The 16,598-nt window shown below is 41.5% G+C and overlaps 2 protein-coding genes across 3 annotated transcripts in view; one reads left to right on the forward strand and one right to left on the reverse strand.

Moving 5' to 3' along the window:
- Positions 1 to 16,598, forward strand: part of ptpn11b (protein tyrosine phosphatase non-receptor type 11b) — a 64,522-nt gene that overhangs the window by 43,890 nt on the left and 4,034 nt on the right. The window lies entirely within an intron of this gene.
- Positions 25 to 7,173, reverse strand: LOC139660776 (RING finger protein 223). Its single transcript, XM_071539009.1, has 2 exons — positions 7,032 to 7,173; positions 25 to 843 (listed from the first exon to the last, which is right to left on the reverse strand). Exon 2 carries the CDS (start codon positions 730 to 732, stop codon positions 25 to 27), a length of 708 nt encoding a protein of 235 aa, XP_071395110.1. The 5' UTR covers positions 733 to 843; positions 7,032 to 7,173.

Raw genomic sequence — 16,598 nt, forward strand, 5'->3', positions numbered from 1 at the left:
GTGAAGTCCGGTGGCTGTGGAAGTTTACAGTGGCTGGGTGGATGGGGCGAAAGTGGTGCTGGTGCCTATGATGGTGCCCGGGTTGCGCGGCATACAGCGCATGTTGCCCGTGGTGACGATGCACTGCAGCGGCCACAGCACGATGACCACCAGCAGCGCCATGAGCACGATGAAGAGCATCAGCCTCTTCCAGTCCGTCAGCCGGTCGTACAGGCCCAAGGTCCGGGGCCTGGTCTGGACCGGGGCCTCGCCCGGCTTGCTCGCCCCGATGTCGATGCAGATGCACAGGGCCGCGGGGCTCTCGGAGGCGCCCGGGCCCGCCTCGCGCCCGGGGCTTTTGTAGCACAGCTTCTCCCCCTCCAGCCACACGGGCTCCTCCTGCTGCTGGTGGCTGGGCAGCTTGCAGAGGACCTCGCGGCTGGTGGCCAGGGCCGGGGGACCTTCCTCGGGCAGCGTGGTGGGGTGGCGGCAGAAGGGGCAAGAGAGCCGGCCGCCGCCGCCGTCGCCGTCGGCTTCCTGGTCGGCCAGCGAGACGGCCATGAGGCGGGAGAGGCACTCCAGGCAGAAGGTGTGGGTGCACTCCAGCAGCTTGGGCGTCTTGAAGACATTGTCGTAGGTGTTGTAGCAGATGGAGCACTCCGGCTGGCTGCTGACCGACACTTTCTTTCCCAGCTCCACCGCCACCTCCCGGGGGGGAACCTGCATGTGCCACACCTGAGGAGTCTGTTCCATCTTCACGAAATATAAGCCTCGAGTCCCCGCTCCTTTGTCCCTCTGCCTTTGGACTCTCCCTTGTTTGCCTTTTCTTCCCCTTTCTTGCCTCGTCCCGGATTTGCGGATTATCTTAAAAGAGAATGAATGGAGATGGAGATTAGTTTTCATATTTCAGATGGTATCTGGCCGCTTGTCTCATGGAAACGGTGTAAACCGATCACAAATGAATGCAAACCATTTTTTTTTCAGTCATGCGCGACCATAATCCCAACAAGTTAACAGGATTTCCGTCCATCAGTTCACATTTCATGCAGCCCAATTCACATTCCTGGCTCATTGTTTTGCTGAACTTTGCCCGCACTATTTTTACCGTCACACAGCGCACACATCATATTACAAAGTTAACGGGATTTCAGTCTGTCAATGAGTAGTTCATTCAGGGGTGTATTTCAAAATGGGTCAAGCGAGCTGAGCGTCCAATGGTATTGCAGTAACATTTCCTGCAGATTGAGCGAAAGCAATAGCAACAACTATAATTGTGAATACGAGTTCAATGACATGCTGTGACGAGAATTCGGACATGGACCCCCTGATATTAAAAAAAAAACATCTCAGGAGTCCAAATGACTACAACCACAATCTTCTACCTTTGGCCACCAAGCAGCTCCACTGGGCAAATTGAGGGTTAAGTACCTTGCGGAAGAGCACCTGGATGGCAGTTGTTGAAAGAGGGGGAGGGTGTTATCCATTTATTTTTCCCCTCCCAGAGGTGATTCAGAGGGGATTGAAACTGCCAAACTTCCAGTCACCCTTTCCACCACTTCCTCTAAGTCTTAACGTGGAAGATTGATGTCATACAATCCTACACACCCTGTTGCAGGTGGAATGTCGGGGTAATTTATTAACCTTGAAAATTGATGTAAGTTCTCTGCTCTCCAGCAGCTCCCAGCTCTTCTTGATATATGCACTTCCAAAAGAGGTGGGAGGGTATAGACGTATTCTACTAAAAAGCCCACTGTGCCTTGTGTGTTGTGTTCCACATTGTAAAACAGAAAAAGCCTGCGTTGATTTATGTTGAGGAGAAATGAAGTTTTTTGTACTTGTCTTGTTATTTATACAGTATATGGAAGGTGCGTACGCAGGTTTATTCAGTTGTACTCACATTGATAAATCGGGTGGGAATGCAATATAAAAGCTGATCTTACTGTAAGATCATGCTGAAGATGAAATGCAACTACATTTTAATGAGGACTCGGGGCCCTGAGCCAGAAAAACAAGTCATAACCATTACCCTAACTCCACTGTAAATTATCAAAACCATAAACCTCTGCCGGAACAGGATATGAGCCCCTGTTGATACAGTGCAGACTGCAATGCCTGCCCAGTGACTGACTCAGCATCCTGGTCCCGAACAAGCAACGAAACCCAGAGGCATCGTCCAGTACGCTTCGTGGTCGTAGCTGTTCGTTCCTCAGTGCTAATTTGGATAAGTTGATTTTCCCAGAGAGCCCGGCGCTAATGAACGAGCCATTATGAACGCGGACCGTGACGACAGCAGGCTTCTCTGGTCGCTCATGACCTGGACATCGAGTCAATCACAGTGCAAGCCTTGTGGTCCGCAAAATCCAGTCTAAACGATTTTGCCGACAAGGGTTCATATATATCGTCAGTGGCTATAGAAATCATAGTTTGGATCATTCATTTGTTCAATAACTAATGAAAAATTATCCCCTTTGTAGAATTTATTGCTGTGTTTATTAGGCTCTATATATGTTAGGACTTCTAGACATGACATGCAGTTTCTGAAGCCTCCATAGACCTTCATTTATGCATCATGAATAGAAAATGTCATACTACTTCTAAACCTTTTGTTGCAGATAGCGCTGTTATCACCACAGTACGCAGGTTATAGCTAGGAGCATGCCGATTTGTCTTTGATGCATATACAGCTAGTCTATAGATGTCGGACATTTTACAGTGCTGAGACAGTATCTGGCTGGGATGGACCTTTAATAACCTGCTCTCAAAAATCCCTGTATCAATGTACCCACCAAAAACACTCTTCTCCCACCAGTTGTTTAGCTAGTGATGTAAGCTAGTTACATCTACACTGAAAGACATTAGTCCCACTGCCAACTTTTGGGGTTTTCTTGGCCCTTTTGACAAATAACCTACATTTTCTGCCACTATTAGCTATCCTAAAGAGACAGCGTGAGGAGATAGTTGCTAGGAGTGCCATCTTTATCTCTAGAAGCGTGATGCTAACAACTAGCTAACCCTAACCCTTTCAAAACTGATTTTGCAAAGACTACGCAAACCAGCGATGAACAGGATATCATGTTAACATGAGTCAGTTTCCCCAGATAGTAGCGGAATATCCCAATTACCTTATCCAGGTTACTGTAAACAGGATATGGTGTTTACATGCGCTAGCTCAAACGGAATACTTGAGCATCTTGAATATAGTTTGACATGTAAATGCAGGCAGCTCTTGCATGCCACCATGAACCCCAGCTGGTACAGTAAGTCCTTGGGCACTTCTTGCCTCCGCCAGCTGTTGAAAGATTTCTGGTGTGTTGCGTGGCCCAATCTGGGACAGTAGCCGCAATAGACACAGGCCGCTTTGTTAAGGTTACTTTTCACAGACGTCAATGAGGCTGCCCTTCAGACTGTGTGTTCTGACCACAAAGTCAGCCAGACATCAACATGACCACACTATAACTGTACATGAGCTAAGAAACTGGGTTTTGGGCCACTGTTAGGAGTATGGTGGAGGGCAAATCCATCTCAACTCAGTTGACGCACCTTTTCAGACTGACATAAATCTATATGATGTAAATTCATAGTACAGTAAGTAGTATCAAACTAATAGAAGTTACATGAGGATAGGGCATTTTAAGGAAAAACAGTTGATTTTAATGGTTGTTCGCCTTATGATGATCACCAACTGGAGAGTGTACCCTCCTCCTTTTTATTTACCACTATTGGCAACTACAACAGACATTAAGAGTCACAACTGCTGATGGATGGCGGTGTGCAATAGGATTTTCATACTGTAGGCCATTACGATTTTTGACACACCTTTTTTCAGGACATCAGCAATATTATATGATAATTGCCAGACTGCTGGTGTTTAATTTGGGGGATTAAAGGTCTCTAATGTGAAGGCTTTTGTGTGTGTGTGTGTGTGTGAGTGTGAGGGATGGTCAGATCGCAGGTGTTCCCCTCTCTGTGCCCTCAGGGCCACTCCTGCCCCAGCACTCCCAGCTAGACAAAGTACCTGCTTGTTCTCTCTGTCATCGCTCCATCTACCCTTGGCATTCCTGCACCGCTGATCTCTCTCTCTCTCTCCCCCTCTCTCTCTCTCTACCTCTCCCTGTCTCTCTCAATTCTATTCAAATATGCTTTATTAGCATGACAGGAGAGAAACCTACTGTATGTATAGTATAGAATGAGATAGACATCACTAGGCATGATTTTTATGAAAATATACCTGTCTTATCAGTCTAAATCACAAATTCAAGCTTCCCATCCCCACTAATTGAGTCCTTGTAGATCCGCCCCATTTGACCAAATTAAATGTTGGTATTGGGTATGGACACTGGCAGGAACTGGACACTCCGTGCAGAGAAGGCTGGACTCATCAATGATAGCTGAACCTCTTCACCTCCATCCCTACCAGCCACTAAGCAGAAGACGTTTAAGTCAAACACGTTACATGACTTCTGGGTAATGAAGTCCTTCAAACTTTCAAAAATCCATGCAGTTGCCTCTCACCGCCACTTGGGGTCGCCGTAATGCAAAGTTGCCTAGTGCAGCTTTAACAGATGACTTGTGACAATCCAGCAAAAATCAATAATAATACCAGCTATATTATAATAAAGGAACATTCAATTCACTTCAGTGCAATAGTCCTTTCCAATACAATGAAATGCTTTTGTTAAAATCATTTTTAAAATCATAGACATGCTTTTGAAGTGTAGATATGTTTGTTGTCTTGTGTTAAAGCAGGAAATGTTCTCTCGCTACTCTTATTACCTTCCTTATCATTTGTTATTTATGTTTTGATTGTTGGCAGATTCAGTGCATAGTCAGGTAGCGATTAAATATTCATTCATATCCATTCATTTCTCCCTACCTAAGGCCCAGATTGTATGCTAATCAATACTTTTTAGACCATTCCTAGGTCATAGAGATCAAGCTCAAGGTCCTGAAGTGGAAAAGCAGTTCTCCAAAGCCCCAGGCTGGGTTTCCTCCGGTATTCGCTCTAAGTAAATAGCAACCAACTGTGCACTGGACAACAATACAATCTTACATTGTCAAAAGTCAATGAGGTGAAAGTAGCAGTGGGGGTAGGAGGTGGTAGCCTCGGGGCGTACTGAGTTCCACTGCTAACCTCCACTTACTCCTGCAACAGTTTAACTGTCATTTTCAGCAAGCACTGTGGCACTTTAAGGACTGTTGGAAAAACTGGACCTAGCAGGATTTTGATCAGGAATGTCAACTCACTAAACCCTTGGTTACGGCAAAGTCCCTGCCTCAAATAACTACATTTCAATGACTAACAACATAATATTTGATTAATTAGTAGACATAGATCACCAAACTATCAGCGTAGAGGGAATATTGTTCCTGTGCACATCAGAGGATGTTTCATGGTGTTCTCAGAAGACCTAAATAGCTTGTAATTTGGTGAGACATTCAGCTTCTGTCTCAGGGAAGGTTTTTCTGTTTTGAATCGACTAGCTTCATTTCACTCGCACAGTCTGAACAACTGAGTACATGCTCCAGTCCTATCTAAATGCCTGCCGGTCTTATTTGCAAATGCAAAGATGTCCATGTTATCAACCCATTTCATCTGGTGTTGAGCCTTACAATAGGACTCTCAGAATTAGTAAAAAAACATCTGCTACTGGGGTGAGACCATTGCAAATCAACTTGTTTCACTAATTGTCATGACTCAAAACTGCCTTGTTTTCAGAAAAATAAGATATTAAGTCTGAATATGAGAATTAATGTGAAGAGGATTAGGGCCACATGTGAAAAATGTGAGTTCTGAGAATAAAGTCAGGATTCAGAGTTTAAAGTCTGATTTTAAATTCTGACTTTATTCTCAGAATTCTGAGATTTATCTCAAAACTCAAATTTTTCACGTGGCCCTAATCCTTTTAAGTTGTTTAGACAGACATTTTTGTTATTGCAGTGAAGAGTTACTTTTCTGAGGCCTAAACAGACCAGAATCTGGTAGCTCATCTAGTTTCACACCCTCTACCCCTGGAGGTGACGGCCCAATGCCAAATTCAAAGCCACACTTTAAACTGCCTATTTACACAACAAAAGATGCCTCCGAACACACACTACCAGCACTTTAGCTCTCCTCAAAGACAGATGCGAAAGACACAAAGAAGCCTCAATCTCGTCCTAACCTCTTAGAGAAGGAGCGCTAGAACTGTCCGGAGTTGGGGAGAGGTCCAGTCAAATATTAACTCTTTGTTTACCCCAAAAGCATAGCGGACATCCCTTTATTTCCCTCTGTACGGTATATCATGAACTCCTCCACTCCTGGCCTTCCTATCTATATGACCCCACCTCCCCTCAACTCAGCACTATCAGTAGCACATGCTGTCCTCTGTCCAACTGACCCATTTTTCCCTCACGAGACTTGACTTGTATATTATTCAATCCAGACACATTGTTTTTCACGGTTTTTTCTTTTTTCTGAAACTGAACGCCTCCAGCCCCACGGTTTCCATGTCAGGCTCAGCTGTGTGTATTTTGAGGTCACCGGTTGTATGTTTAGCTCAACTGTCGCGCGTATTGCCGCCCTACCTGTTCTCGTTTGTGAAAAGTAAATGTAACTCGATCCCCCCTGCCATTTGAGACGGGGCACTGTACTGCAGACAGTTTAACAGGTTCGCAAAAATGGACACAATGAGGAAAGCAATGCATAATGCGTCTATGACAGATATGGATAACCCAAAAGCCTTTTCCACTGCAGTGTGTGCTGTTTTCACTGTTACATTCACAGCTGCTGTGCAAACTGATTAAAGGTTAAGGAAATAAGGTGTGGTAAAGGAAATAGCTCCTATATTAAAGATGCGTCTAAATGTTCTTGAGTTTGGCTTTGTTCAGCAGTATCTTGAGGAGTTCTTAGTAAGTTAAAAACTGTGATAAGCTGTTAAAACACATTTTTGCAGTGTTGTTTTTAAAGCTGCAGTGAAATCACCTGTTCCTACTAAATGACCCGCATCACAACAACACTTGCTATTAAACACATAAAGACACGAGACAAGAGCGAGAGCAAAGGTTCAGTTTACCTGTTAACTGATGCAGATGTCAGATGATCCTCTCCTTATCTCTCTCTGTCTGTGCGGCTGGGTTATCGCAGGCTCAGCTCACTCCCTTTGTACTTTAAAATGCATTTTTCTCAGGGTGGGAGTCAAAGCCAATTGACTTCTGAAATCCCACCGAGGAGTTGGAGGTGGTTTTTAGTAATTGCGCTGTTACCCTGGCTGAGGTCCTTCTTGGTATGAGCCAGAATCCTCAGCACCAACAGGTGTGTGTGTGTGTGTGTGTGTGTGGGTGTGTGCTCGAGTGTTGTTGTGTCAGTGTGTTAGCTCTTGGGTCTCCTCCTTTCCCCCTGGTGTGTGTCGGCCGGTATCACCTGCCCCGGCTCTTGTCGACTCCTTTTTCAGCCACTCTATGCAAATGAAGCTGATAGGCCGGGGGGGTGGGGTGGGGCGGGGGGGGCAATACCTTGGGCCTTGGGGTGGTGTCTGAGGTGGTAGTGAGGGAGGGAGGGAGGGGGGGTGGAGGGAAAGCAGAAGAAGAAGTAGCTGCGAGACTTGAAAGGGAAGAGAAATACGCATTCTTGCCCCTCTGCCCACCCCTCCCTCCCTCCATCCCTCCCTCCCTCTTTCTCTCTCTTGTTTCCACTTTGATATCTCTCTCTCTCTCTCTTTTCCCTCCCCACCTCTTTGTCCCCGCACCACCCTTCCCTCCCAATACACAAACACGACCCTCTCCTTAAGCGACCTGATTGGATTTTTAAACATTAAACAAAATCGTCTCTTACACAAGACGCACGCACACACACACACACACACACACACACACACATAAGAAGTGCACACCCTGTTACATCACCCGATGTGCATGCGCCGCACAATACATATAATAGATTGATTTCCATTTAGTCAGCGATAAGGTAGCAGGTGGTGATAAAGGACTATCTTCCCACCAGAGCTCCACAGCATGTGAATAGGCGCTTGTTACACTTCCTGATTGGCATACAGAGGCTTTGGTCAGCATGACACATCAACTAGCAGCAAGTCTTTTTTCCCCCAGTGTGTAAAACCCATTCAAGTCTTTATGGGTGTGGGTTCTGAAGCCTTTCCCAGGTACGCTTCACCACTCCAAAGTTGGTGTCATGGTGATCATACAGGGTGGTCATCACTGTTTCTGTAACAGGGCGATAATTCAATATTATCGTGTATCGTCTTTCAGTGGAATCGTGATATCGTGGTATCGTGATACACAATTCTGCTGTCTAAATTGATGATAGTGCCAATGAAAGAAGGAGTAACGCCTGCACACTTGCTCCATGCCACAAAAGTTTAATAGTGACAACGTTTCGATCCCACTTGGATCTTCGTCAGGTCAAAATGTTCGAAAAATGGAAACCACACCCATATTTATACATCATGCACACCCATAGGCTGACAAGCTCTATGATGGCAGCTGTGGTTAACCATCCAAACTGCCCAGGGTGATAAACATCCAAAAATACAGTAATTAACAATTTAATAAAGTACACAGAAAACAGATACATAGAGAAAAAAACAGTAGTACAAAAGCCATACTTCAAAAATATCAAACATACATGTATATCTTATATATAAGCATAAACATAATATCAGATACAACATCCTATATATCAAAATCTACATCACCTACGTTCAAAAATATTGTATTAAGTTAGAGGAAAAGAAGAAATCTTAAATTCATGTAAGAAAATTCTATAAAAAGTCAGCTAGATAAAATCACAATAAGGAACCACACAATAAGGAAATAAGACACACCTGTTGTATTTATATAATTAAACAATTGATGATAACAAGCAAATTTTACTTAAAAACAAAATGACAAAATGACAAATTTTAAGGAATATTGTTTGAAGATTTCAGACTTTGGTTTGGCATAACACTAACATTACCGTTCAGTTCAATGTGATGAACATCAATTTGATTATTTAACATGTGATTTTGCACCCGTAAGCCATATTGTGATATATATCGATATACTGTAGATCTGTAATAGTTTGTCAGTCTTATGTATTACATTGCAATGCACTTCTACTCCTTAGCCAGTTTCAGGTTATACAAGAACATAGCATTGAAATCAACTGAAATATCAAGTTAATAAGGCAGATTTTGTTTAAATCAAAGATAGACAGTTTATTTTCATGATTAAGTCTAGGGAGAGGTCTAAAGGAAATCTGGTTCAACAGAAAGATGTGTCATACGGTTTTGATTTAATTACACATTTTATTTTATTTTATGGTAATGACTAATGGCTGTGGGCCATTAGCAATAGCACGTCCCTGCAATAACAGCTGCCTGACTGGCCCGGTTATTTAGTAACCCAAACACAAATACTGCTGTATCATATCAGCAAAGTCATTTATTGGGCACTGAGTTGTGAGAGCTTTGAGGAAGGGGAAGGTGTAATATCAAAAGCACCTTTATTTTCCTACCTGGAATTCGTTAACTTGGCCCCATAATAAACGTGTCACCGACTTACTGAGGGACTGGGTGAATAAGTAATAAGTGTCTATGGGTTTGGCTGATTTTCCCAAGCAGCTTTACGTTCAGTTGGCGAGGAGGAATACATGTGAGCGGGGAAGCTATGGGTGCGGCCAGGCCGTCCAAGAGCGGGCAATAAAAGGTTACAATATTTACTATCTCTCCGCTTGTCCCCACATTTGCTTAAACGACAGATAGGAAAGATGGCATTTTCTTCTATTGAACAGAAAGTGTCCTGAGGCCGTCAGGGCAAACATTGTCTTCTTGCTTTATGTCAAGGTTAAATACAGTGTTTTTATAACTCCTGAGGCAGTTGGTAGCAATGGACAATTGGGTTAGACTGATGTATTGGTTTACCAATATTGGCCTTTTATTAAAAATCAGATATGGTCCAATCAGTGTCATCCACTTCTGATATGATGGATATGATGCAGTTTGTTTGATTACATATTGTAGAACTGATCAATACTACACTGGTTGTGTATGGGAAGCCCTGAACCTGAACTGATTCCGATGGGACATTTTGATCAGATTCCACGCAAGTAAGCATGAATATGTTTATGATGATGATTAGTAGTAGTAGTAGAAGTAGCAGTAGTAGTAATAATGATAGTAGTAGCAGTAGTAATAGTGATAGTACTGGCAGTAGCAGTAGTAGTAGCTGTAGTAGCAGTAGCAGTAATAGTAGTAGTAGTAGCAGTAATAGTAGCAGTAATAGTAGCAGTAGTAATAGTAGTAGTAGTAGTAGCAGTAGTAGCAGTAATAGCAGTAGTAGTAGCAGTAATAGTAGCAGTAGTGGTAGCAGTAGTAGTAGCAGTAGTAGTAATAGTAGGAGTAGTAGCAGTAATAGTATTAGTAGCAGTAGTAGTAGCAGTAATAGTAGCAGTAGTAGTAACAATAGTAGTAGTAATAGTAATAGTGGTAGTAGCAGTAGCAGTAATAGTAGTACTAGTAGTAGCAGCAGTAGTAGTAGTAGTAGTAATAGTAATAGTGGTATCAGTAGAAGTAGTAGCAGTAGTATTAGCAGTAGCAGTAGCAGTAATAGTAGTACTAGTAGTAGCAGTATTAGTAGCAGTAGTAATGGTAGTAGTAATAATAGTGCTACTACTAGTAGTAATAGTGGAAATAGTATAGTTATAGTAGTTATAGTTTAAAATTCATCAGTGGTGTTGCAACAAATTATTGCTTTCACATTTGTCTTATTTCAAACCTCAGCTGTTGATGACACAGACTTACATATTCTTTCTCTGATGGATTTATATGTAGAATATTACATACCAAATATGTAACATAACATAACAGGGGAACATGAAACTCAGGAGACATTGCTCCGACACTGTGCACACCCATGGCAGAGATGCTTCAGTCATGCATGTAAATTTTGAAAAACCCTTTGGATGGATGAATGAGTTCCAGGAGCAACAAAACCACCAAGCATGTCCACACTGCATCTGCATTCATTTGAGCTTTACTTTTTTTTTCAGCTTATCACCGTCAACAGGCAGGGTGTCAGAGCTGTGAACAGTGTTGATGCTGGAAGAGGGAAGGCCACTGTTGCAGAACTTTGTCAAACTTACATACACCTCTGATACTAAGGGCAAGATGTTCAGGTTAGGTTGCATGTTAGTGCGAAAAGCTAGAAAGTAAGAAGTTTTTGGTTTTTTAGGCTTTTGTAGGACTGAAGTACAAGAGGATAATGATTTACGAGCTCCAGCTTTTTTAGTGTTAGCACAAAAATCTCTCAGCTGTAGTTTGTACTCGGGCCTCTCTGTGCCAGCTGCAATAAATCACAATGTAAATAATTGTCTTACAACTGCAAATAACACGCAGGCAATTAGACACATGCTGTACTCGTGCGAAAGGGGTTTCGGCCCAGTGTGTCAGCCATTTTTCACATTGGAGACGCACAGAAATCTGGACAAAATACGGACTGAGATCGTTCGTCACCTCGGTCTGACAGGTGCTGCTGAAGTTCAAAATAAGTACACATAAGAAATATTGGTTTACACCTTTACAAGGGCCTGTTGCGCAGTTTCCTATTATCCAATTTAGGTCATCCGCCTATCTTTATGGCCGCAGACGGGAAAACGGTCACGTTCTTCTGTAAATAGTCTTTGGCCCTCCTCCCTTAGCAGTCTCTGTGTTTTGTTTGTAGTCCTATAAACAAACATGAGTTAGAAACCAAGGGATGCTCACTGTTTTCCACGAGTAAAATAGTTTTTCCATCATTTTTCCATCCTCCGCATTGTGTTCAAGCAATATTCCAGTTTTTTTCATTTTTATGTTGACTCTTTTTTATTCAGAAGTGTAGATGGACAATATTTCTGTCATCTCAAAAAGATGACAGAACATTGGGAAAAAAAGCACACTTTTTTGTATATGTGTATATATTGTAGAAATAATGGATACAAAGCAGAGGGCAGCGAGTGACAGATAAGCAGGGCAGGTAATATTGGTGACTGACTATTTTTCATAAGGAGATATGGATCCTGCATACAAATGTTAGGACAAAATGAAATATTTGAAAGGAAAGAAGTTTGATAAAGTCAACACAGAGCACTGCCATAATAATTACAACCTGTCAATTGGGTATAATTTAAAATTTCAAATAAATTGACTGATTACTAATGGAGCAGGGGGAGTCAGTTATGTTCCAACTACATCATAGAAGTAGCAGCAGTTATTTTCTTAACCTTCATGTTACCAGGGGAAGTTGTGCTTTGTAAACACCCTGCTTCACATTCAACTGCTACACATTCACAGGTGTAAATGTGGAGCAGTTGGGGGTTGAGTGCCTTGTTCAAGGGCATCTTGATGGTGGTTGTTGAGGTAGTTTGTCATTCACATTTCACACCCAGGTTTGCCCAGTCGGTCTGGAATCCAGTCTAGTCAACATCCAGTCCCAAGCCCAGCTCTCTAACTACCACATCCACCAGTAGCAGTAGCAGTAGTGTAAGTAGTAGTATGTATTATAGTATTATTATGTTATTAATGTTTCCATGTCAGGCTGGGAAAACTATTTATCCAGCCACACCTTTCATCACTAATAAACAATGTAATTCAGTGGCATTCCAAGAAAAGGAACAATCCGTAACCTTGAGCGGCTTCAAGACGATTAAATATGTCAGACTGTTGCAGTCAGTTGAATGTAATAGTGAAGCAGTTTAGAGGGAGTTTAGCTTATTTCTCCCATAAAAGATATGAATTAGTCACATATTCTACTAGTATAAGACTTATTTTTAGCTCTTCAAAGATGATGGTTGCAATGTATTTTCACAAATGGAATCCCATGACTTTTCTATTTCATACCGCTAAAATTCTATGACCTCCACAAACCTGAATTTGAGTGTCTGGCCTTGATTTGGGTTGCTATAAGTCACATTACAGGCCTTGTGTAATTTGTTAAATCTATCCTCAAGGTAGACTGGAGTCATTAAGTGTGCATTAAGTGAAACTAAAGAGGAGTAATGAGTAAGGTTCTGACTCTCAAGAGCATATGTTTGTAGAGAAAATGTGTTTAAATTGCCACTGTCAACCAGGACATTCACACTCTTCATTTAACCTGTGCCAAGTCCGATCATCTAAATCCATATATGAATTAGTGTGTACGTTTTGAAACTGTAATTTCATCCTGTGATATAGTATCAGACACCTAAAAGCCAGCCAGTATGGAAATAAAGGATAAATAAATGCATTTAAGTGTATTTTCTCCCTATATCACTCATCCTGTTGAGTAACTTCCACCACTTTATCATTATGCCCGGGTGATAAATATCCTCAGTATTTTGGCAAATACCAGACATATTACATTTAAGGTGCTGATGTTGATGCATGAAACAGAAAAGTTAGAGGGAGACTTGACAAAGTGCTTAGGAGTGAAAAACACTCTCTTTTCTGATCCTTCTCCATCAGCACAAACACATGGAGACACTGCCCCCTTGTGGTCGTGGTCGGGACATACTGTACCTGGATGGCTTTGCTTGTTCAGGCCTGCAGAAGAACCTGTTCTGCCAGGATCCTCCATCCTCCATCTCTATACTCTCAGGGCATGTTTTAAGAGGGAACATTCAGTACATTCAGTATATGGATCCCCTCAGGATCCATTCCTCTATAATCTCAGACATCGTTTCCCAACTAAATGATTCAACAGGCTTCTGTTTTTGGTTAGCGGCCCCGAATTCCATGAATTACCAGAGGTGGATAAGGTGAAAGATCAGGGATACATGCTGGAAGTGTTTTACATCATGTGCTGAAAAAGGCAAATCAGCTGATTTGCAATTCAGTGAACATTAACCCCAATGGTGTTTCGTCTGGGAAAATGTAACGTTTGGTAAAAGGTAGAATAAGTGGCGCTTTAAGTGGAAGACTGGAAAGATAAGTCATCATGTGTCTGTAGAGGGGAAATCTGTTATCTACCCCAGGGTCAGACCAATGATGAATTGACTTACTTATACTTATATCCCATTAGGACGATGTGTTGGTTGGCAGTATTGATCAACTCCACATCTGGAAACCCTCCTTCACTTTGACTCAGGATGTCCTGAGTGTTTACATCACACACACACAGGTGATTTGTAATACACTAGGTGGCACCAAGTTAAAATATAAATGCTTTAGGACTTGAGACAAAATTCGTATGAAGTTGATCATCATCAACTAATGAGGCAACAAAAACAGGTTGGACATGTTTTCTTCAGACTGTTCCAATATGAAGTCACTGTGCATTAAGAGTTTTTTCTATGTACCAAAAATGACTACTTAATGTTAAAATTACTACTTAATTTGGTTCTTATTTGTTTTACCTGTTCAAACACTTTTGGATTCCCAGAAATGGAAAAGCCATCGTAAATTGGACTGTAGTTCTTGTTATTCAGATATGGCTAAAAATATCCTCAAATTAAAGTAGACAATGTTCATGGTGTCATTTCACACCCAAATTAATACTCTACTTCACTGTAGAGCGTTCACTTACACAGTATTATATCACAACTTTCAAGGCGTGTGCATTACAGGTGTAGCCCTGGTGTAAAAGTAAGGGATTAAAACAAGTTAGTTCCTAATAAAGTTAGATGAAAATAATTTAGTAAGGCAATTAAACTGAAAGGAATTTAGTTTAATAAAGAACGAAAACATGGTTAACAGAGATTAAGATAATTTAGTCATAAACAAGGTAGGATGTAAATAGTTGAATAAGTAGTTAAAATAAACAGTTCTAAACAATGTTGAAGGCAAACAGAGGGGTAAACTAAATTTAAAAAAAAAAACACAGATTGTGCCTTTAGTTTCAGCTATTTGTTTGATTGGTTACTGTAGGTATCAGTCAGTGCCACCTGTGGTAATTGGCCGCAGGTAAGGAAGAGAACGGTAGATGGCGGGGTTAGAGAAAAAAAAAACGTGGGGTGGAGACAAACACGGAGCGGGAGGAATGCTGAGATACGCGTGGGTCGATAGCCTGGTGATTGTTTAAGTAAACAGAAGAAAAGTATAGCTGTAGACAATAACGCACATTTCTTGCTTAATCACAGTTGATTAGGGCGAATGTTTTGTGCGAGTGTGTCTGTGATAAGCTAAAGTCGGCGAGTCGCTAGACCACTGGACGCCATTACTGACTGGAAAGGACTGTTTGTGTGCTTCCTGACGAGGATTTCACCTCCGCTGCCGCCTGGTTTCATCTTTCGGACCACGAACTGTTTCTCCAGGACTGACGCCGAACCGTGAGTTGGACTTTCTGTGTATTCGCTCTGCTGAGGATGAGGATTCTGTCGAGCGCCGCACAAGCCTGCAACTTTCTTTATTTTTGTGTGTGGGCGTGTGTGTGTGCGTGCGTGTGGGCCCACTGTGGTGTTTAGAGTCTAGTTAACCCTTTCATGCATGGTGTCCACTACAGTGGACAGATATTTGGAAGCCATTTTGAACCATTTAAGTTGTAGTACCATGTTCCAGCCACCAGGTGGCGGAACCCCAAAGCGTTGTCTACAATTCCATTTGATTATCATCTTTGGCTCTCTTTATCATTTTGAGATATTGCATCATAAATTCAAAATGGCGGAGGTGAGAGGAGATGCACGAAGTACCTCAGGAATATCTGTTAAATCCGTTTATTCTCAGAAAACCAGACAGGTAAAAACATATATTTTTCAACTAAATATGATGTTAGAAACTTTTATCCAGATTTTAATAATATTTTTCTTGTACATTTTTTTCTGTGACTGAAAATACATCTGTCCACTCCAGTGGACAGATGTATTAAAAAGTGATTCAATGGAACTCAATATAGGTTTTAAAAAAATGTGTATTCATACCATTTGCTCTGAGTAAATGTTTTAAAAACATGTTTTTTCGGACCTATATTGAGTTCCATTGAATCATGCATGGTGTCCACTGCAGTGGACAGATACCTAACTCCTTCAAAATAAAATATATTGGAAAAAAAAAGTTATTGGCATGATTTTTCACTTGTTTAAAAGTATAAACAAACATTAAAAAAATAAATTACTTTGTGATTTAATAATTCATGCATGAAAGGGTTAAGTAGGCCTATTTGATCTGAGTCTGCAATAGGGAAATAGTGGTAAAAGGGGTGAGAAATAGAGTTTGCCAAAGAAATCTGAGGGGATTTAAGTTTTGTGTTGTGATATTTTGGTATAAGCCAATTCAGTTCTGTATATTTTTCCAGGTAATTAATTCAATTGCTAATTTTGGTAAAGGTAATTTTGTTTAATATTATTTCTAAAGTTACTATTTGTTATTTTAAAGGGGTCTAATTTGTGTTATTTGTGTTTTTGTTTCATTTCAACTAAAAGGTAAATATTATTTGTACATTCCAAAAAGCAGTCAGTAAACTGTTATTCCCTTTCATTCGAAAGAGTTGTCTGGGGTCAGTTATTTAAAATACAGCATAGTCAATGTGAATAGATCTACTGCTAAGTTTGACAGTTTGTTTGTCTATTAGTAGGGTATTATAAGTTCATCCAAAACAGGTACACCTTTGTGGTAGCTACCTTAGGAAACCGAACCCAAACACCCCATCATTCCAGTTTAAAGTTAGTTATAGCAACTTAGGCATAATATAGAGCGTTT

The sequence above is a fragment of the Centroberyx affinis genome, unplaced genomic scaffold (assembly GCF_046629955.1).
Source record: "Centroberyx affinis isolate AG114_WGS23_722 - 3 ecotype Tasmania unplaced genomic scaffold, CSIRO-AGI_Caff_v1 ptg000202l_1, whole genome shotgun sequence".
Lineage (NCBI taxonomy): Eukaryota > Metazoa > Chordata > Actinopteri > Beryciformes > Berycidae > Centroberyx > Centroberyx affinis.